Source organism: Hyla sarda, chromosome 6 (assembly GCF_029499605.1).
Source record: "Hyla sarda isolate aHylSar1 chromosome 6, aHylSar1.hap1, whole genome shotgun sequence".
NCBI lineage: Eukaryota > Metazoa > Chordata > Amphibia > Anura > Hylidae > Hyla > Hyla sarda.
This window is the reverse complement of record NC_079194.1, coordinates 301,579,055-301,603,464: the sequence shown is the minus strand read 5'-3', so window position 1 is coordinate 301,603,464 and position 24,410 is coordinate 301,579,055. Positions and strand designations below refer to the sequence as shown.

The 24,410-nt window shown below is 41.8% G+C and overlaps 1 protein-coding gene across 3 annotated transcripts in view; it reads right to left on the bottom strand.

The window, feature by feature from the left end:
• The window catches only part of NELL1 (neural EGFL like 1), a gene marked incomplete in the record, with an annotated part of 690,696 nt that overhangs the window by 473,319 nt on the left and 192,967 nt on the right, over positions 1–24,410 (bottom strand). For all 3 annotated transcript variants that reach the window (XM_056527924.1, XM_056527922.1, XM_056527925.1), the window contains 1 exon segment: positions 20,493–20,663. In XM_056527924.1, coding sequence (XP_056383899.1) covers positions 20,493–20,663 — 171 coding nt within the window.

Here is a 24,410-nt window from a genome sequence, read left to right as displayed (position 1 = left end):
ATATTGTATGGGAGTATTATTTACTATGGTCAATGTTCCCTGTGTATACATGTATATTGTATAGGAGTATTATTTACTATGGTCAATGTTCCCTGTGTATACTTGTATATTCTTATCTCGGTGATGAATACGCAGGAGTTTCACAGCATTATGTCAGAGTATTCGCCGATCTTTTAGGGGCTCCATTAACCAGAGTGGGATCCTGGCCCTGATATATAGCGGTTGCTGCAGTATATAGGAGTACAGATTAGTCATAAGGACTCCAGGATGGGAGAAGGACTCTACACCTGTGGTCCTCCAGCTGTTGCTGGGAGTTGTAGTCGTGAAGCAGCTGGTGAGCCTCCCGTCGCAGATCGCAGCAGGTCGCTAATTGTCGCTGAACACATTTTTGTCGTCTTCCCTTTGTGTTCCTGCCAAGTTTCACAATGAATTTCTGCAGGTCCCAGGAGTGAGTGCGGGGGAGCGCAGGTACCAATCCTCGGTGCCCACCCCACATATCATCGCAGCCTTCGGCTTTAATTGGGCTCATCAGCAGCTTTGATTCCCTTCTCTGTGGGATTCCAACAAGAACAAAGTTGTCTACAAATCAACATGTCATGGCAGCAGGCGCAAAACCAACAAGGCAAGACCTGAAATCACTGAGAGGTGCAGAAAGGTGGTGGTGGGGGGGGGGGGTCTGTGCGCAAAAGATAGTAGGGAGGGCAGGGGGCATGTGCGGAAGAGGGGGCCCTGTGCACAAAAGATAGGGGGGAGATGCGGAGAAAAAGAGGCCCTGTGCACAGACGAAAAAAGGGGGGCCTTGTGCACAGACGAAAAAAGGGGGGCCTTGTGCACAGACGAAAAAAGGGGGGCCTTGTGCACAGACGAAAAAAAGGGGGGCCTTGTGCACAGACGAAAAAAAGGGGGGCCTTGTGCACAGACGAAAAAAAGGGGGGCCTTGTGCAGACGAAAAAAAGGGGGGCCTTGTGCAGACGAAAAAAAGGGGGGGCCTTGTGCACAGACGAAAAAAGGGGGTCTTGTGCACCGACGAAAAAAGGGGGGCCTTGTGCACAGACGAAAAAAAGGGGGGCCTTGTGCACAGATGAAAAAAGGGGGGCCTTGTGCACAGACGAAAAAAAGGGGGGGCCTTGTACACAGACGAAAAAAGGGGGGTCTTGTGCACAGACGAAAAAAGGGGGGCCTTGTGCACAGACGAAAAAAGGGGGGTCTTGTGCACAGACGAAAAAAGGGGGGTCTTGTGCACAGACGAAAAAAGGGGGGTCTTGTGCACAGACGAAAAAAGGGGGGTCTTGTGCACAGACAAAAAAAAGGGGGGTCTTGTGCACAGACAAAAAAAAGGGGGGTCTTGTGCACAGACGAAAAAAGGGGGGTAACCCCGGAAGGAGAAGAGGGGGCCCCTGGGAGCAGAAGAGGGGGAGGGGCTGTGCGCAGAAGAGGGGGAAACTAAGCACAGAAGAAAAAGGGGGCCCTGTGCGTAGAAGGAAAAGGGGGCCCTATGCGCAGAAGAAGAGGGCGGCCCCGTGTGCAGAAGTCACTGTCATTATATAGCTGATGCAGTGGTCTCCAAACTGTGAACCTCCACATGTAGCAAAACTACAACTGCCAGCATTCTCAGGCAGCCACTGGCTGACGTTTTGCAAATTCTGGAGGTCACCTGTTCTGCCTCGTGTACCTGTGACTGCGTTTTTTTGCCCCCCCCCAATGATATTTTAGTGATAATTTGTGCAATCTTTGCTTCCAGATGAAGCGTGACATGGCGGCTAAGTAAATGAAGCGGCTCTTTCTGATGCCGGACACAGGTGCTCGAGGAAATGAAACAATTTTCATCATTAATAATTAAATTCCAATGAATATGAAAGTAAATGACACCTCAGATTATTGCGGAGAAGTTAAATACGGGTCGGCTGCTCCTGATAAGAAGTACTTAAAGGGGTACTCCGCCCCTAGATATCTTATCCCCTATCATAGGAGATAAGATGTCTGATCCCAGAGGTCCCACCACCGGTGACCCTTGTGATCTCCCTGGTGCACCCGGCATTCATTTAGAGAGTCGGGTGCAGCGACGGAGGGTTGTGATGTCACAGTCACGCCCTTGACGTCATGGCCACGCCCCTCAATGCAAGTCTATGGGAGGGGGCGTGGCTGCAGTCACGCCCCCTACCATAGACTTGCATTGAGAGGTGTGGCCATGACATCACCAGCAGGTGTGACTGTGACGTGACAAGCCTCCGCCCCGCATCGCAAAGTTCGCTCTGTGTACAGTGGTCCCTCAACATACGATTGTTCCATCGAGCCATCGTTTGCCGAATCCATCATATGTTGAGGGATCCGTGCAATGTAAAGTATAGGAAGCTGTACTCGCCTGTCCTCGCCGCTCGAGATGGTGTCCCCGCCGCTCCCGATGGTGACCCCGGGCCTCCACTGGGCTCTCCGCTGTCTTCTCCGGTCCTCCGCTGTCTTCTCTGGTCCTCTGCTGTCTTCTCTGGTCCTCTGCTGTCTTCTCTGGTCCTCTGCTGTCTTCTCCGGTCCTCCGCTGTCTTCTCCGGTCCTCCGCTGTCTTCTGCAAGGCCTTACTGGGCATCCGTAGCGACGTCATTACGCCGCTGCGTACACCATTCCTATTGGATGACGTGCGCAGCAGCGTATTGACGTCATCGGAGAGGGCCGAGAAGACACCGGAAGACCAGCGCTGGACCCGGAGGGCACCCCGGAACATCGTGGAGGGGTAAGTAATACTTACCGCACCACACGGGGAACATTAAGCTGCTATCCGGCAGCAGCTTAAGCATTTTGCGCTGCCAGAAAGCACTTAATGCGATGGCCCCGACATAAAAAAGCATCGTATGTCGATGCTGACATCGACATGGGATGGCCTCTGAGAGGCCATCGTATGTCGATTTGATCATATGTCGGGGCCATCGTAGGTCAGGGGGGTCACTGTACTGGATTTCTGGGGTGCCACAGCCGAGATTGTGGGAGTCCCCAGCGGCGGGACCCCAGTGATCAGACATCTTATACCCTATGATAGGGAATAAGATGTCTAGGGGCGGAGTACCCTTTTAAAGGGGCTCTCCTGGACTGGTCTACACTGTCCTGTTGGACAGTGCCATACTAATTAAGGCCAGGGGTGCCGTTAAGGGGAATGCATAAGAAAAGAAGTGGCAATGAGGTCATGGTGTCTGAGAGGGGCCACACAGGAGTCAGAGTCGTAAGATATGGTGAATATAGAAAATACACATGTGATGAGAAATCATCAACTAACGGGATTTTTTTTTTACCAATTGCAATACCTTAACTGCCCATATGGTGTGCTATAGGAATAAGCATTCTCTTTATAGAGCAAAACTCTATAGTGTCATCTAGTGGTGGCAATTATTAGTGCAGGCCATTAATTAACTTTCCAGAGTTGTTTTTCTTTTTTTAACAGAGGGGGAGAAAAAATGTGCAATTCGGGGGTGATAGAAAATGCAGCTCCCCAGGACACTCTGCAATTACAGGCCAAGGCTGTTCAAGTGCAAAAAATGTCCCCAAAATGACAGAATACAGAAAAGGATGAAGTTGTCTCTTCCTATGAAGAATCTTCCCATGAAGCCGAGGGCAGCGTCACCGGAGACAGAAAGAAGCCGACATCTGACATCTACAGGAAAGTTATTCCAGCCATAAGTTCTCAGCCAAAACGACGACACAATCTGAGCTGTCATCCCGACAAAGGGAAAAGTTTAACCTGGTTTGTAAAAGCGCAAATTGGGAATAGAGCGTAATAAAGAAACATCAGAAAGTTCTGGCTCTGTGAGCGTAAACAACATGCATTATTCGGTCTGTTCATAATACAACATGCCCTCCAGGGCCGCTGAGAGCTATTGATGCATATGCTCCAGAGGACTGGAATACAGATTATGGCAATGCCAGGATGTCGTGGGAGGTGGCACAGTTCTCTACAAGGCACGCTGTTCACAATAATGCTATTTTATGAGGTAGAAGACAGAGCGTTGCATTAAACAGAAACACTGAGATAGCATGCACATAAAAAGAGGCATCTAAAAGAAGGAGCTTATTGCTTTTTTCATTGAAACGATATTTGTGGTTATTTGGGGACTGCAATAAAAATTCCCAACACTAGATGTCACTATTGTAGGTTTGAATGAAGGGGTTTCACTACAGCACTCCGTATGGCTAAGCAAGGAATTGCAATATTTTTTTATTATTAATTTTAAGCAACATCATTTTTATAATTAATATTATAATTGTTCATATTTTTATTATTGTTTTTAAGCATAATTAAAATTACTACTACTATTAATATTACTATTTATATTTTTATAATTTTTATGCATCATCATTATAATTATAATAATTTTTTAGATTTGTATTATTAATTATTTATATTTATTATTATACTATTTTTGTATTATTTCATTGATATTTTTTATATTTATTAATATTAATTTATATATTTTTTTATATTTATTGATATTGCTGTTATTATTGTTGGTATTATTATGATTATGATTATATTATTGTTGTTTTTGTTATAATAACTAATTATTATTATTACTCCTCTGAAAATATATATATATTTTTTTAATCAACTAGTGCCAGAACGTTAAGATTAGTAAATTACTTCTATTTAAAAATCTTAACCCTTCCAGTAAGAAGCTGTATTCTCCATGCATGTATTATCTGCTGACACCTCTGTTCATGTCAGGAACTGTCCAGAGCAGGAGCAAATCCACATAGCAAACCTTTCTTACTCTGGACAGTTCCTGACATGGACAGAGGTGTCGGCAGAGAGCACTGTGGTCAGACAGAAAAGAAATTTAAAAAGAAAAGAACTTCCTCTGGAGCATACAGTAGCTGATAAGTACTGGAAGCGTTAAGATTTTTAAATAGAAGAAATTAACAAATCTGTTTAACATTATGGTACCAGTTGATTTAAAAAAATAATAAATAGTTTTTCACCGGAGCACCCCTTTAAACATTCCAATCCCAATATAAGTCTTCAAAAATTTGAAACATCTTTTACTGCAATTTTTCACAAAGTTATATATTTTTTTTTAATTACCTTTTTATTGTTCTTTAGACCCCAAAAAAAAAGTACCGTATATACTCGAGTATAAGCCGACCCGAGTATAAGCCGAGACCCCTAATTTCAACCCAAAATCCCAGGAAAAGTTATTGACTCGAGTATAAGCCTAGGGTGGGAAATACCTCATCCCCCCCTGTCATCATCCAGACCCGTCATTAACATCCTCATCATCCCCTTGTCATCATCCCACACATCCCCCCTTCATCATCCCCTTGTCATCATCCCACACATCCCCTTATCATCCCACACATCCCCCCTTCATCATCCCCTTGTCATCATCCCACACATCCCCTTATCATCCCACACATCCCCCCTTCATCATCCCCTTGTCATCATCCCACACATCCCCCCTTCATCATCCCCTTGTCATCATCCCACACATCCCCTTATCCCACACATCCCCCCTTCATCATCCCCTTGTCATCATCCCACACATCCCCTTATCCCACACATCCCCCCCTTCATCATCCCCTTGTCATCATCCCACACATCCCCCCTTCATCATCCCCTTGTCATCATCCCACACATCCCCTTATCATCCCACACATCCCCCCTTCATCATCCCCTTGTAATCATCCCACACCCCCCCCCTTCATCATCCCCACCCCCCTTCATCATCCTCTTCTCATCATTCGCCCTCAGTGGTCTTCAACCTGCGGACCTCCAGAGGTTTCAAAACTACAACTCCCAGCAAGCCCGGGCAGCCATCGGCTGTCCGGGCTTGCTGGGAGTTGTAGTTTTGAAACCTCCGGAGGTCCGCAGGTTGAAGACCACTGCGGCCTTCAACATGCGGACCTCCAGAGGTTTCAAAACTACAACTCCCAGCAAGCCCGGGCAGCCATCGGCTGTCCGGGCTTGCTGGGAGTTGTAGTTTTGAAACCTCCGGAGGTCCGCAGGTTGAAGACCACTGCGGCCTTCAACATGCGGACCTCCAGAGGTTTCAAAACTACAACTCCCAGCAAGCCCGGGCAGCCATCGGCTGTCCGGGCTTGCTGGGAGTTGTAGTTTTGAAACCTCCGGAGGTCCGCAGGTTGAAGACCACTGCGGCCTTCAACATCATCCAGCCCCCTCTCACCCCCTTTAGTTCTGAGTACTCACCTCCGCTCGGCGCTGGTCCGGTCCTGCAGGGCTGTCCGGTAAGGAGGTGGTCCGGTGAGGAGGTGGTCCGGGCTGCTATCTTCACCGGGGGCGCCTCTTCTCCGCGCTTCCGGCCCGGAATAGTGCCGTTGCCTTGACAACGACGTATCTGCGTCGTTGTCAAGGCAACGTGACTATTCTGAGGCCGGGCCCGAAGCGCTTAGAAGAGGCCTCCCCGGTGAAGATAGCAGCCCGGACCACCTCCTCACCGGACCACCTCCTTACCGGACAGCCCTGCAGGACCGGACCAGCGCCGAGCGGAGGTGAGTACTCAGAACTAAAGGGGGTGAGAGGGGGCTGGATGATGTTGAAGGCCGCAGTGGTCTTCAACCTGCGGACCTCCGGAGGTTTCAAAACTACAACTCCCAGCAAGCCCGGACAGCCGATGGCTGCCCTGGCTTGCTGGGAGTTGTAGTTTTGAAACCTCTGGAAGTCCGCAGGTTGAAGACCACTGCGGGTGGGGGAGTTCACTCGAGTATAAGCCGAGGGGGGTGTTTTCAGCACGAAAAATCGTGCTGAAAAACTCGGCTTATACTCGAGTATATACGGTACATAACAACAAATGACAATAAAATAGTAAATTATATACCCGGCCCCCTCCCTTATTCTGTGTGTCGGATAACAAATAAAAAAAAAAAAAAAGTCATTAAATATAAAAAAAATAATAATAATATGCTTGAATGGCTGATAGGGTGCATTAGCTCACATTTTATTTTCTCTAGTCCAGGTTTGATGATTTTTATTTATTTATTTATTTATTTATTTTTTTAAATCAATGAACCATAAGGTTTTGATGATTATGAAGTATCTGTATTCCTCGGTAACCCTGCAGAGGAAACGCCAGACCAATGACTGAACTTTCATCACAGGGACTTTATTAAAGTTCATTTTTCTATTATTTTGATTTCTGGCACTATAGTAATGGCGACAATAGGTGACTGATGAAAGGTTGCCATGGCAACTGCCACTCGGCATCTGACGGATGGAAGAGGGTGGCACATAAGTAACACAAGAGCAAAGAGAGAACATAATAAATATAAGAATGAAGTGATGAACACATCTGCTGGGTGACAAATAGGGGCCCAATGGCGTAATCACAGCCCTATACAATTACATTCCGGCAAAGAGCTGAAGATGGAGGATGACAAAGGAGGTATCAAAATAACAAAAATTGACCTTATCTCTTACTGTGAGTAACAATATATCAAGAGCATAAACTTATCTTCCATCATCATTCTTTACTATAGTACTGTCACCCATGTACAAGGATATAACTGATATAATACTGCCTCATATGTACAACAATATAACTACTATAATACTGCTCCTATATACAAGAACATAACTACTATAATACTGCCCCCTATATACAAGAATATAACTACTATAATACTGCTCCTATATACAAGAATATAACTACTATAATACTGCACATATATACAAGAATATAACTACTATAATACTGCCTCCTATATACAAGAATATAACTACTATAATACTGCCCCTATATACAAGAATATAACTACTATAATACTGCCTCCTATATACAAGAATATAACTACTATAATACTGCTCCTATATACAAGAATATAACTACTATAATACTGCCTCCTATATACAATATAACTACTATAATACTGCCCCTATATACAAGAATATAACTACTATAATACTGCCCCTATATACAAGAATATAACTACCATAATACTGCTCCTATATACAAGAATATAACTACTATAATACTGCTCCTATATACAAGAATATAACTACTATAATACTGCCTCCTATATACAAGAATATAACTACTATAATACTGCTCCTATATACAAGAATATAACTACTATAACACTGCTCCTATATACAAGAATATAACTACTATAATACTGCTACTATATACAAGAACATAACTACTATAATACTGCTCCTATATACAAGAATATAACTACTATAATACTGCTCCTATATACAAGAATATTACTACTATAATACTGCTCCTATATACAAGAATATAATTACTATAATACTGCTCCTATGTACAAGAATATAACTACTATAATACTGCTCCTATGTACAATAATATAACTACTATAATACTGCACCCATATACAAGAATATAACTACTATAATACTGCTCATATAAACAAGAATATAATTACTATAATACTGCTCCTATATACAAGAATATAACTACTATAATACTGCTCCTATATACAAGAATATAACTACTATAATACTGCTCCTATATACAAGAATATATCTCCTATAATACTGCTCCTATATACAAGAATATAACTACTATAATACTGCTCCTATATACAAGAATATAACTACTATAATACTGCTCCTATGTACAAGAATATAACTACTATAATACTGCTCCTATATACAAGAATATAACTACTATAATACTGCTCCTATATACAAGAATATAACTACTATAATACTGCTCCTATATACAAGAATATATCTACTATAATACTGCTCCTATATACAAGAATATAACTACTATAATACTGCTCCTATATACAAGAATATAACTACTATAATACTGCTCCTATATACAAGAATATAACTACTATAATACTGCTCCTATATACAAGAATATATCTACTATTATACTGCTCCAATATATACAAGAATATAATTACTATAATACTGCTCCTATATACAAGAATATAACTACTATAATACTGCTCCTATATACAAGAATATAACTACTATAATACTGCTCCTATATACAAGAATATATCTACTAAAATACTGCTCCTATGTACAAGAATATAACTACTATAATACTGCTCCTATATACAAGAATATAACTACTATATTACTGTTCCTATATACAAGAATATAACTACTATAATACTGCTCCTATATACAAGAATATAACTACTATAATACTGCTCCTATATACAAGAATATAACTACTATAATACTGCTCCTATATACAAGAATATAACTACTATAATACTGCTCCTATATACAAGAATATATCTACTAAAATACTGCTCCTATGTACAAGAATATAACTACTATAATACTGCTCCTATATACAAGAATATAACTACTATATTACTGTTCCTATATACAAGAATATAACTACTATAATACTGCTCCTATATACAAGAATATAACTACTATAATACTGCTCCTATATACAAGAATATAACTACTATAATACTGCTCCTATATACAAGAATATATCTACTAAAATACTGCTCCTATGTACAAGAATATAACTACTATAATACTGCTCCTATATACAAGAATATATCTACTAAAATACTGCTCCTATATACAAGAATATAACTAATATATTACTGCTCCTATATACAAGAATATAACTACTATAATACTGCTCCTATATACAAGAATATAACTACTATAATACTGTTATATACACGAATATAACTACTATAATACTGCTCCTATATACAAGAATATAACTACTATAATACTGCCCCCTATATATACAAGAAAATAACTACTATAATACTGCCCCCTATATACAAGAATATAACTACTATAATACTGCCCCCTATATACAAGAATATAACTACTACAATACTGCCCCCTATATACAAGAATATAACTACTACAATACTGCCCCCTATATACAAGAATATAACTACTATAATACTGCCCCCTATATACAAGAATATAACTACTATAATACTGCCCCCTATATACAAGAATATAACTACTATAATACTGCTCCTATATACAAGAATATAACTACTATAATACTGCTCCTATATACAAGAATATAACTACTATAATACTGCTCCTATATACAAGAATATAACTACTATAATACTGCCTCCTATATACAAGAATATAACTACTATAATACTGCCTCCTATATACAAGAATATAACTACTATAATACTGCTCCTATATACAAGAATATAACTACGATAATACTGCCTCCTATATACAAGAATATAACTACTATAATACTGGTCCTATATACAAGAATATAACTACAATAATACTGCCCCTATAAACAAGAATATAACTACTATAATACTGCCTCCTATATACAAGAATATAACTACTATAATACTGCTACTATATACAAGAATATAACTACTATAATACTGCTCCTATATACAAGAATATAACTACTATAATACTGCTCCTATATACAAGAATATGTATATCAGACTGTTCTTCCTTATATTACACAGGATGTTGCAGTCCTAGACGTTCCGATCCATCTTATTTAATGATTCATTGTCCAGGATCTATGATAAGATGGGTGAATACGGTATTCTTCTCTCCGGTCAGGTTCAGGCGGCGTTGTAATACCGCACTGTAAATATTTTGCATGACTTTTACATTATACAGTCCAATCATAATCGGAGATCCTTTCTGAATTTTATTACATAATTGACATATAAATTGCAGCATTTTTCCCCCAAAGTTGGACAGTTTTACAAAGCGCGGCGATGGGCTCCGGGCAACAAAGTTAAATGGAGCTGAATAATGTTCCGCCTGTTCAGCGCCAATGTTTTATATTGTGTCTTCCTTAAATGTCAAGCAGCAATAAATATCTGTCAAATTCGCAGGTTGGTGCAATAATGTAAATGTGCGCAGGTGGTCTATGTTCCCATCACAACACATCCATTACTCCGGTAAGACGCTCGCCGTGTCCATTATGTCTGCAGACAGCTGGAGGAGCGCAACGCCCGCAGTCACCTCCCCCGCTCCAAAAACACCGCAATCTGATCGGGGAAACGTCATGCCCCCCGAATAATTTATTATGGAGAAATTCCTCTAATACGGCAGTATAATCCAGAATAAATTGATAATCCGTAATCAATGCCGGTTAAAGGAGTACTCCACTGGCCCAGTGTTCAGAACGCTCAGTTCCGAACGCTGGGTTCGGGCAGCGGGGGCCGTGATGTCACACCAGGGCACCTTAAAGGGGTATTCCAGGGAAAAAACTTTTTTTTTTTTTTATATCAACTGGCTCCAGAAAGTTAAACAGATTTGTAAATTAATGAAAACCTATAGTTTATGCCTCTAGGACCTCACCAATGGTGCATAATGGTGTGGGCAAAGATAGATATAACAGCGTTTATTCAAAAATTGTTTTTAATTCAGATTATAAAATATAAAATGTAATATATAAATAAATAAAACAGTAACAAAATGTCACATTACGCTGGCATTTATCTAGTGAAAATCTCACTGGGCCCTAGTGAGATATCAAAAATTAAAAAAATATATGAATAAATTAATATTCAAATGAGTCCATAAATCTGCAGATCAAAAATAAAATAAAAATACAAATAATTCCGTGAAAGGTGTTTGGATTTGTGGCAAAATGATTGTAACAAAGTCAATAAAAAAATTTATAAAAAAGTTGATGAATGGATGATACAGAGTATCTCTCACCACTGCTTCTGGCTTGATCTGTTGTAATAGAGGAGTCGCAGCCTTGTGTTCCTCATGTGCCCCAATGAGTAGAAGGGGGCACAGGTTGGTATGTCTCCCTTAGCAGCCCCGTTGGCAGGGGGGCGCAAATAGATGTTGCGTACCGTAAGCTCCGATAGCGGGGGAGCATGCAGCAGTTTCAGTGCTGGGGACCTCGTTCGCTGACCGGCTTAGCACAGACGGCACTAGTCTGGCACTCCGGCAGGAGTGTCAGTCGGCTCGGGTGCGACAACGGGTCTGATGGTGGTGGTACGCCGGGAGCGGTGGAAGGTCCTGGATTGGCGTCCCACGTGGAAGCAGGAGATGAGGCTATGCGATGCAGTAGATGGTAAGGTTACAGCCAGGCAGGGCGGAGTAGGACAGATTTAACTCCTCTGTTGCCAAGATATTTGCAGATGGACACTGATGGTAACTGTGTGAATAGTGCCAGATTTCTAAACGCGTTTCGGGGTACTGGGAAACAAAGACCTCCGACCCCTTCCTGAGGGGTTGCCGGTGGGGTCCGGCTTTAGCTTTAACTGCCTCGGTCCTTCTGTTGTGAGCTGCACCTTATTTTTAAGATTTGTAAATTACTTCTATTAAAAAATCTTAATCCTTTCAATAATTATCAGCTGCTGAAGTTGAGTTGCTGTTTTCTGTCTGGCAATAGTGCTCTCTGCTGACATCTCTGCTTGTCTCGGGAACTGCACAGAGTAGAAGAGGTTTGCTATGGGGATTTGCTTCTAAACTGGGCGGTTCCCGAGATACGTGTCATCAGAGAGCACTTAGACAGAAAAGAACAACTCAACTTCAGAAGCTCATAAGTACTGAAAGGATTAACCCCTTAACGACGCAGGACGTATATTTACGTCCTGCGCCGGCTCCCGCGATATGAAGCGGGATCGCGCCGTGATCCCGCATCATATCGCGTCGGTCTCGGCGCTCATCAACGGCCGGGACCCGCGGCTAATACCACACATCGCCGATCGCGGCGATGTGCGGTATTAACCCTTTAGAAGCGGTGGTCAAAGCTGACCGCCGCTTCTAAAGTGAAAGTGACCAGGCTGCTCAGTCGGGCTGTTCGGTACCGCCGCGGTGAAATCGCGGCGTCCCGAACAGCTGACCGGACACCGGGAGGGCCCTTACCTGCCTCCTCGGTGTCCGATCGGCGAATGACTGCTCCGTGCCTGAGATCCAGGCAGGAGGAGTCAAGCGCCGATAACACTGATCACAGGCGTGTTAATACACGCCAGTGATCAGCATAGGAGATCAGTGTGTGCAGTGTTATAGGTCCCTATGGGATAACAATGATCAGTATAAGAGATCAGTGTGTGCAGTGTTATAGCTCCCTATGGGACCTATAACACTGCAAAAAAAATGTAAAAAAAAGTGTTAATAAAGGTCATTTAACCCCTTCCCTAATAAAAGTTTGAATCACCCCCCTTTTTCCATAAAAAAAATAAAACAGTGTAAAAAAATAAATAAACATATGTGGTATCACCGCGTGCGTAAATGTCCGAACTATAAAAATATATCATCAATTAAACCGCACAGATAATGGTGTATGCACAAAAAAATTCCAAATTCCAAAAAAGCGTATTTTGGTCACTTTTTATAACATTAAAAAATGAATAAAAAGTGATCAAAAAGTCCGATCAAAACAAAAATCACACCGATAAAAACTTCAGATCACGGCGCAAAAAATGAGTCCTCATACCGCCCCGTACATGGAAAAATAAAAAAGTTATAGGGGTCAGAAGATGACATTTTTAAACGTATACATTTTCCTGCATTTAGTTATGATTTTTTCCAGAAGTGCGACAAAATCAAACCTATATAAGTAGGGGATCATTGTAACCGTATGGACCTACAGAATAATGATAAGGTGTAATTTTTACCGAAATATGCACTGCGTAGAAACGAAAGCCCCCAAAAGTTACAAAATGGCGTTTTTTTTTTCGATTTTGTTGCACAATGATTTTTTTTTCCGTTTCACCGTGCATTTTTGGGTAAAATGACTAATGTCACTGCAAAGTAGAATTGTCGACGCAAAAAATAAGCCATAATATGGATTTTTAGGTGGAAAATTGAAAGGGTTATGATTTTTAAAAGGTAAGGAGGAAAAAACGAAAGTGCAAAAACGGAAAAACCCTGAGTCCTTAAGGGGTTAAGATTTTTTAATAGCAGTAATTTACAAATCTGTTTAACTTTCTGGAGCCAGTTAATATACGAAAAAAAGTTTTTCCCTGGATAACCCCCTTTAATGCAAGTCTATGGGAGGGAACTTCTGCTTCTTCAGGGGTTGTTTCCTAGCTGTCGAATGATTGGCTAAAAGTCGCATAAATAGGTAGGTAAGACGGGTAGGAGACCCCCTGATAAAGTAAATGTGAAACATTGGGGTATGTAGTCAGCTCCTAGGCACCTGTCTTGAGTCTGTTTTGTTGGTATTATACTTCTAGGTGCCTAGGAAAAGATCATGTGTCACAGCGCACATTTCACATCTGCTTCATCAGGGGGTATTTCCTATCTGTCGAATGACTGGCTAGAGGTTGCATAAATAGGTAGGTAACACAGGTAGGAGACACCCCGTGATTAATCGGAAGTGTAACATTGAGGCATGTGGTCCCCTCCTAAGCACCATTCTTGAGTCCGTTTGGGTGGTATTTTCTACTAAACTTAATACAGCTGTCTAGTAGGAGACCACATTCCCCGACGCACCTTTTACTTTATCAGGGGGTGATTCCTACCCGTCTAATGACTTGCTAAAGAAGTGTTTTTCATACAGTGTCTGCAGCTGTTGCAAAACTACAATTCCCAGCATGCCCGGACAGCCTTTGGCTGTCCGGGCATGCTGGGAGTTGTAGTTTTGCAACAGCTGCAGACACACTGTTTGGAAAACACTGGGCTAGAGGTTGCATAAATAGGTGGGTTACACCAGTAGGAGACAATTCCTGATGATGCAGAAGTGGAAAAACACGTTGGGGCACTTAAAGGGGTACTCCAGTGGAAAACTTTTTTTTTTTTTTTTTTTAAATCAACTGGTGCCAGAAAGTTAAAACAGGTTTTTAAATTACTTCTATTAAAAAAAAAATCTTTACCCTTCCAGTACCTTTTAGCAGCTATATGCTGCAGAGGAAATTCTTTTCTTTTTGAATTTATTTTTTTGTCTTGACCACAGTGCTCTCTGCTGACACCTGACGCCCGTATCAGGTCCTGTCCAGAGCAGCATAGGTTTGCTATGGGGATTTTCTCCTGCTCTGGACAGTTCCTGAGACGGGCATCAGGTGTCAGCAGAGAGCACTGTGGTCAAGAGAAAAAAAAGAAATTCAAAAAGAAAAGAATTTCCTCTGCAGCATACAACTGCTAAAAAGTACTGGAAGGATCAATATTTTTTTTTATAGAAGTCATTTACAAATCTGTTTAACTTTCTGGCACCAGTTGATTTAAAAAAAAAAAAATTCACCGGAGTACCCCTTTAATATTCCCCATAGACCCCTCTCTTGAGTACTTTTGGTTCGTATTACTCCTCTATCTATTCTTGGTGGTTTTTAGGTATTGCATCTAAATGCCCCTTGGTGGGGCGATTTTTGAATCATTTAATTATTTTTATTTAATGCAATTGATACTCCTAAAGATCAGTGTTGAGCGTGAATATTCGAAATGCGAATTTTTACCGCGAATATCGGCACTTTGCGATTTCGCAAATATTTAGAATATAGTGGTATATATTCGTAATGACAAATATTCATTTTTTATGCTAATTTTTATGCAAATATTTATGCATATATTGACACTTCACGATTTCGCTTATATTTAGAATATAGTGGTGTATATTCGCAATGACAAATATTCATTTTTTATGCTAATTTTTATGCAAATATTTATGCCAATATCAGCACTTCCAGACTGGACACTGATACCTCCCTTCTTTTAGATGGAAGATATAATTGCGCATGCGTATTATTCGAATTTCATTATGAATTTTCGGAAAAAAAAGAACGAACATAGCGAATATGTGAATTTTGCGAACATTGGACGAATATTCGGCCATATATTCACGAAATATCACAAATTCGAACATGGCCCCTGCCGCTCATCACTAATAAAGAGGACTTCTATTGTTATTATTATATTTTTTTTGTTCTGCAGAATTCCTTGGGGTTGTTGTACTGATGATATTACTGTGTGTAAAAGATTATTAAAAGGATTATAAGCCTTATAATGGAGGAATGAATGATTAGGAAACATGGTAGGAGAGATAAGCGTCTGTCAGTCCGGGCGCCGCTTATCTCCACACACACACAAAGAAGGTCTTATAAAAGGAGAACACGGCTCACACCCTGGATACACATAATGCACCTCTGGCATACACAGCACTGCTACGCTAGATGCGGCAGAGGCGGCCGTCATTCCGTAACCTTGTTGTGTAAGCAGCTCGGCGTAATGTTAATCAGATTAACTTCTCCATTTAATCAATTCTGTCTCCGATCCAGCGTGTCAGCTGTGTCCCCGTCCTGACAATCTATGGCGCAATTCTTCATTCTTTCCAATACTAAAGCCGGGGGCTGGTAACATCCACAATTAACCAATAGATTGGCGACTGCCAGATGCCAAAACTTTACCGCATTGATGTAATACCAACCAGACAGACTCAAAACATATGCCTAGGAGTTGACCACATGCCCCAAGGTTTCACGTCCACTTTGTCAGGGGTTGTCACCTACCTTTCTAACTCATCTATTCATGCGACCTCTAGCCAGTCATTCGACAGGTAGAAAACAACCCCCTGATGAAGCCGAAGTGAAATGTGTATTGGGGCATTGTCATTTATGCAAGTTGTTTGCTATTAAAAGTCTTGTACAGTATTAGAAGAAAAAAAATTGTGTGTGTGAAAAAAACAGCACCACTCTTGTCCACAGGTTGTGTGTAGTACTGCAGCTTAGTCACAATTCACTTCAATGGATCTGAGTCGCAATATCAGACTCAACCTTTTTCACCAGACACAATCTCTTCAGGAGACTGGGAAGGCTGGGAGGGTACTTTAAGCCCTGCATTGTGTACTGCGTGCCTTTGAGTTTTACCAGGCTCCTGGATCCCCAGCAGTGATAGGCCTGCACTCCAGCGCTGTCATGCGCTCTCCCTGCCCCTGCACTGATGTCTTCTCGCCCCCCTTCTCTCAGACCAAAATAAATGTTGTCCCCCATCTCTGTCCCATCCCCTCTCCATGCCCCGCCACTGACTATTCTCTGCACCTGCCTGCTGGACAGTTAAATCATTCTTTACCATCACATTGGGATGCAGGATGTTTAAAACTCCCAGGCAATCTCCACAGCCTGAGATTAACTTTATCAGGAAATGTACCGGGAGTCCAAAGTATCTCCAGCTGTTCAGACGTTAAAGGGGTACTCCGCCACTAGACATCTTATCGCCTATCCTTTGGATCGCGGGAGTCCAGCCACTTGAGCCCCCTGCGATCTCACTGCTGTACGTTTAGAGCGTTGGGTGCAGCGCCGGAGGTTCGTGAAATCACGGCCAGGCCCCCTCAATGCAAGTCTATGGGAGGGGGCGTGACGGCCGTCACGCCCCCTCCCATAGACTTGCATTGAGGGGGCATGGCTGTGACGTCAAGAGTGGAGCGTAACCGTGACATCTCGAGCCTCCGCCCGGTATCGGCAGTCATCCGGTATAGAGAGAAGTTTGCTCTGTGCACCGGATGTCTGGGGTGCCACCGCCAAGTTCGTGGGGGTCTCCAGTGGCTGGACCCCAGCGATCAAACATCTTATCCCCTATCCTTTGGATAGGGGATAAGATGTCTAGGGGCGGAGTACCCCTTTAAGTGGGAACACATATTTTTATATATATATATATATATATATATATATATATATATATATATATATACATACACACAGGCAGTAATGGTTTACAGGATATCCTCTGCTCAAGAAATTCATAGCATATCCATATTATGAACAGAAGTCCCCAGTTCTCACCCATCTTCTCTAGGGAGGAACATGAGAGAATATACTGTACAAGGGCCTCAAGACATTTCCGCGGGCTGCAGACTATAGCAATGCCACAAGCTCGGCAGTAAGATCTGAGCATTTATTAGTTAAATGCATTAAATTAAAACATGCGGGAAATAAAAATTCCAGCTTTAATGATGCCGGCGATGGTGAGCGTGCGCGGCGCGGTTCAGGGGCCACATCTGTAGCCTCTAATACACTTGACATGACGCTTCGGAGAATCGGGGGCCGCTGTCTATTATTTATAGTTTAAGAACAGATAATTGTTGCGGAGATCGTGCGCTTATTACATTTTACTAAATGAGCCGGGGGATTTGTCGCAGGGACGGCACGAAAATAATGCAGATTTCTATTTCCTTCAGATGTGGAAAGGTCGACATTTAAAGCTTAGAGAAAACAGAGCGAACTACTTAAGCACTTAGGGAGAACGCAAGAGAACGGAATAAATTCAAGCAGTCGTACGAATAAAACACGAAGCTTTATATTCGACTGGAGATTTCCTGGCTTGATAAAAGTGCAAAGCTTTACTTCTGTACTTCAAACACAATGCCGCAAATAAAAGGCGAGCGCGACAATGTTCAGAGGAAGCATCCGCACAACAAACAAATCCTGTCTACCTACTTATCCTGTACTGATCCTGAGTTATATCCTGTATTATACTCCAGAGCTGTACTCACTATTCTGCTGGTGAGATCACTGTGTACATACATTACTTATCCTGTACTGATCCTGAGTTATATCCTGTATTATACCCCAGAGCTGTACTCACTATTCTGCTGGTGAGGTCACTGTGTACATACATTACATTACTTATCCTGTACTGATCCTGAGTTATATCCTGTATTATACTCCAGAGCTGTACTCACTATTCTGCTGGTGAGGTCACTGTGTACATACATTACATTACTTATCCTGTACTGATCCTGAGTTATATCCTGTATTATACACCAGAGCTGTACTCACTATTCTGCTGGTGAGGTCACTGATTATATACATTACATTACTTATCCTGTACTGATCCTGAGTTATATCCTGTATTATACCCCAGAGCTGTACTCACTATTCTGCTGGTGAGGTCACTGTGTACATACATTACATTACTTATCCTGTACTGATCCTGAGTTATATCCTGTATTATACCCCAGAGCTGTACTCACTATTCTGCTGGTGAGGTCACTGTGTACATACATTACATTACTTATCCTGTACTGATCCTGAGTTATATCCTGTATTATACTCCAGAGCTGTACTCACTATTCTGCTGGTGAGGTCACTGTGTACATACATTACATTACTTATCCTGTACTGATCCTGAGTTATATCCTGTATTATACTCCAGAGCTGTACTCACTATTCTGCTGGTGAGGTCACTGTGTACATACATTACATTACTTATCCTGTACTGATCCTGAGTTATATCCTGTATTATACTCCAGAGCTGTACTCACTATTCTGCTGGTGAGGTCACTGTGTACATACATTACACTACTTATACTGTACTGATCCTGAGTTATATCCTGTATTATACTCCAGAGCTGTACTCACTATTCTGCTGGTGAGGTCACTGTGTACATACATTACATTACTTATCCTGTACTGATCCTGAGTTATATCCTGTATTATACCCCAGAGCTGTACTCACTATTCTGCTGGTGAGGTCACTGATTATATACATTACATTACTTATCCTGTACTGATCCTGAGTTATATCCTGTATTATACTCCAGAGCTGTACTCACTATTCTGCTGGTGAGGTCACTGTGTACATACATTACATTACTTATCCTGTAATGATCCTGAGTTATATCCTGTATTATACCCCAGAGCTGTACTCACTATTCTGCTGGTGAGGTCACTGTGTACATACATTACATTACTTATCCTGTACTGATCCTGAGTTATATCCTGTATTATACCCCAGAGCTGTACTCACTATTCTGCTGGTGAGGTCACTGATTATATACATTACATTACTTATCCTGTACTGATCCTGAGTTATATCCTGTATTATACTCCAGAGCTGTACTCACTATTCTGCTGGTGAGGTCACTGTGTACATACATTACATTACTTATCCTGTAATGATCCTGAGTTATATCCTGTATTATACCCCAGAGCTGTACTCACTATTCTGCTGGTGAGGTCACTGTGTACATACATTACATTACTTATCCTGTACTGATCCTGAGTTATATCCTGTATTATACTCCAGAGCTGTACTCACTATTCTGCTGGTGAGGTCACTGTGTACATACATTACATTACTTATCCTGTACTGATCCTGAGTTATATCCTGTATTATACTCCAGATCTGTACTCACTATTCTGCTGGTGAGGTCACTGTGTACATACATTACATTACTTATCCTGTACTGATCCTGAGTTATATCCTGTATTATACTCCAGATCTGTACTCACTATTCTGCTGGTGAGGTCACTGTGTACATACATTACATTACTTATCCTGTACTGATCCTGAGTTATATCATGTATTATACTCCAGAGCTGTACTCACTATTCTGCTGGTGAGATCACTGTGTACATACATTACATTACTTATCCTGTACTGATCCTGAGTTATATCCTGTATTATACTCCAGAGCTGTACTCACTATTCTGCTGGTGAGATCACTGTGTACATACATTACATTACTTATCCTGTACTGATCCTGAGTTATATCCTGTATTATACTCCAGAGCTGTACTCACTATTCTGCTGGTGAGGTCACTGTGTACATACATTACATTACTTATCCTGTACTGATCCTGAGTTATATTCTGTATTATACATAGTATACAAAAATAGGAGACCCCCTCCTTACTTGTTGCAGTCCACGTGGATGAGGACATGGTTGCCACTGACTGTCAGAGCGATCTTGTGCCATTGCCCATCCGCCAGCCGGTAGGGAAAAGCTTCCGTCCTGGACTTCCCATTAAATCTGTAGTGGTATCTTATTTCATCCCTTAAGCCGCTGCTTTCCAGTTCAAAGAAGCTGCAAGAAAATAGAAAGAGATGAGAGAAGGTGTCTCTAGGTAGAAGTAAAGTGCTGGCGGACCGGGGCCGGGCTGCGGAGTGCCCTCATCTGTCCTCAGTACAAATAGAACATTCAAGATGCTTTTTTTTTGTTGTTGTTTTTGTTGTTTTTTTTACTGTTTTTTCTTTTTTTCCCAGGAAACGTTAACATCTCTGCAATAAGGAGGAGTTAGGATACTAAGAGATCCTACCAAACACTAAGTGGAGGGGGGGGGGGGGGGGTCCTTGATCTCCCATAAGTAATTTTCCGTTGGAGATCTCCTTTAAAGGGGTACTCCGCCCATAGACATCTTATCCCACAACCGGGGACCCCCACGATCTCGACTGCGGCACCCCAGACATCCAGTGCACGGAGTGAACTTCGCTCCATGCCGGATGATTGGCGATGTGGGGTGGAGGCTCGTGATGTCACGCCCCACTCATGATGTCACGGCCACGCCCCCTCCCTTAGACTTGCATTGAGGGGGCGTGGCCGTGACATTACAGGCTGGGCGCGGCTGTGTCGTCATAAGCCTACGCTCCGGTCACGCCCCGCTCATGTCGTCACGGCCACGACCCCTCAATGCAAGGCTATGGGAGGGGTTGTGACCTCACGAACCTCCGGCACGCTCTAAACGAAGGCCGGGTGCAGCAGGGAGATCGCGGGGGTCAGACATCTTTTCCCCTATCCTAGACTTTTATTGAGGGGGCTTGGCGTGACATCATGACCCTCGCAACCCACACCTGGCTGGGGCAGTGGAGTACCCCTTTAAACCTTGTTTGTGCCTGTGTCCCCATGGTAACAGACAACAAACAACCCCCGTGTAGTCCGATTCTGTTGCCATTTAATACATTATTTGCTCTTCTTAAAGGGGTACTATACGCTTTTTTAAAAATCAACTGGTGGCAGAAAGTTATACAGATTTGTAAATTATTTCTATTTAAAAAAAATCTTAATCCTTTCAGTACTCATCAGCTGCTGTAGACTCCACAGGAAGATGTGTAGTTCTTTCCAGTCTGACCACAGTGCTCTCTGCTGCCACCTCTGTCCATGTCTGGAATTGTCCAGAGTACAAGCAAACCTCTCCTGCTCTGGACAGTTCCTGACACGGACAGAAGTGTCAGCAGAGAGCATTGTGGTCAGACTGAAAAGAACTCCAGAAATAAATAGAACTTCCTGTGGAGAATACAGCAGCTGATAAGTACTGGAAGGATTAAGATTTTTAAATAGAAGTAATTTACAAATCTGTTCAACTTTCTGTTTTAAAAAGACTTGTACATAACTCAAGAGTCAGACTACACAGTTTGTTTGTAGTCTGTAACTATGGAAACACATAAGAGTTAATAAAAACTTAAAGGGGTACGCCACTGGAAAACATTTTTTTTTTCTTTTTAAATCAACTGGTGCCAGAAAGTTAAAACAGATTTGTAAATGACTTCTATTAAAAATTATTAATCCTTTTCAGTACTTTTTTTTCTCTCTCGTATTCTTTCCCTCTTTTTTGACATTATTATTATTGTATTATTTATGACAATTTTTCTTTACTATTTAATGTCAACTACTATAAAAAAAATTAAAATCTTAATCCTTCAAGTACTTATCAGCAGCTGTATGCTCCACAAGAAGTTATTGGCTTTTTGAATTTCCTTTCAGTCTAACCATAGTGCTCTCTGCTGACACCTCTGTCCATGTCAGGAACTGTCCAGAGTAGGAACAAATCCCCATAGTAAACCTCTCCTGCTCTGGACAGTTCCTAAAATGTACAGAGGTGTCAGCAGAGAGCAGACAGAAAAGAAATTCAAAAATAAAAGAACTTCCTGTGGATCATAGCAGCAGCTGATAAGTACAGGAAGGATTAAGATTTTTTAATAGAAGAAATTTACAAATCTGTTTAACTTTCTGGCACCAGTTGATTAAATTTTTTTTTTTTTCCAGTGGAGTACCCCTTTAATGGTATTTTTTAAACCAGACCATTGGCAAAGTTTGGTGCAGCGGGCGAGATATATATATATATATACATATATATAAATGGTGGTCCCTCAAGTTACAATATTAATTGGTTCCAGGACAACCATTGTATGTTGAAACCATAACTCTATGGAAACCTGGTAATTGGTCCTGAATCTGAAGTCCTAAAATGTCATCCAAAAATAGGAAAAAGTGAGGATTAAAGAAAAATAAGTAGATAACTAATATAGATAAAGCAAATCCTTATATATATATATATATATATATATATATATATATATATATATATATATATATATAAATAAAAGTAAGAAATATCTGCTGGGAGCTGTAAATCACTTTCTCAATCAGTGGTTTCCAATCAGGGTGACTCCAGCTGTTGCAAAACTACAACTCCCAGCATGCCTGGACAGCCTTTGGCTGTCCGGGCATGCTGGGAGTTGTAGTTTTGCAACAGCTGGAGGCGCCCTCGTTGGGAAACACAGGTCTATGTAGAGGACAAGAGCTTCTTCAGGGTCCTGTAAAGTACACAAAATGTCCTAAAAAAAAAAAAAAAGTAAGATGAGCCGCCCTTACTTGGTGTCCAAAGGAGCAGATAACCATGGCATAGGTTAAAAGTAGCACAGAACATGTAATACCTCCCTGTACTGTAGGGGGCGCTATCAGACACCAGTCAGTGCATACACTTCAGTAATACAGGTAAAGAGTACAGAACATGTAATACCTCCCTGTACTGTAGGGGGCACTACCAGACACCAGTCAGTGCATACACTTCAGTAATACAGGTAAAGAGTACAGAACATGTAATACCTCCCTGTACTGTAGGGGGCGCTACCAGACACCAGTGTATACACTTCAGTAATACAGGTAAAGTGTACAGAACATGTAATACCTCCCTGTACTGTAGGGGGCACTACCAGACACCAGTCAGTGCATACATAAATTGCCCATTCTAATTGGGCGGTTCTTCCGGCCACTGACATGTTCACAGATCTGGACTGTCTGTACATTGTATGTTGAGTCTGGTTTCAAGTTACAATGGTCCAGAAAAGACCATTGTATGTTGAAACTATTGTATGTTGAGACCATTGTAAGTTGAGGGATCACTATATATATATCCTCACACCCCACCAGTTCTGTTCTCTTCTTTACTCTTAATCTTGTATATGTTGCTGCATGCAGCGCCGCCACCTCCATATACAGCCCGGAATTAAAATACAGTATTTACTGCGTTTCATCCGGAACACCTTTTATTCTAAACAAATCAGCCAGGACGCGGAGATCTATCGAGCGCCTTTGCTAGTTGGCAGAAGCCAATAACTCAGAAGTGATTTCCCCCAGGCATGTAGGCACAAATATCTGCAGCATCCATCAAAGCTCTGGGCTCAACGCGCCACTCGGATGCCGCTGCTCGACCTGCGACACTTACAGCTTTACCAGTGAAGCACATATCTGCTACGCAGCTGTGACACGTTGTGGCGGTATAATGCTCGGGTATAACTCAAGAGAGGAACCCCGAGCCAACGGATGGCACAGACATACAACAGGCGTAAAATCCTGCCTCCGATGTACAAGCGCAGACACAACGCCAATGAGGCTTATTTACTCCGGATATTATGGATGTACAATAATTAAATGCTAAACCCATCCTGATCAGTGTTTTCCAACCAGTGTGCCCCCAGCTGTTGCTAAACTATGGCCAAGGTTATAAATTGCAAGCTTGAAAATAGCAGAGAAAGTAGTATGTATCATGTGTAT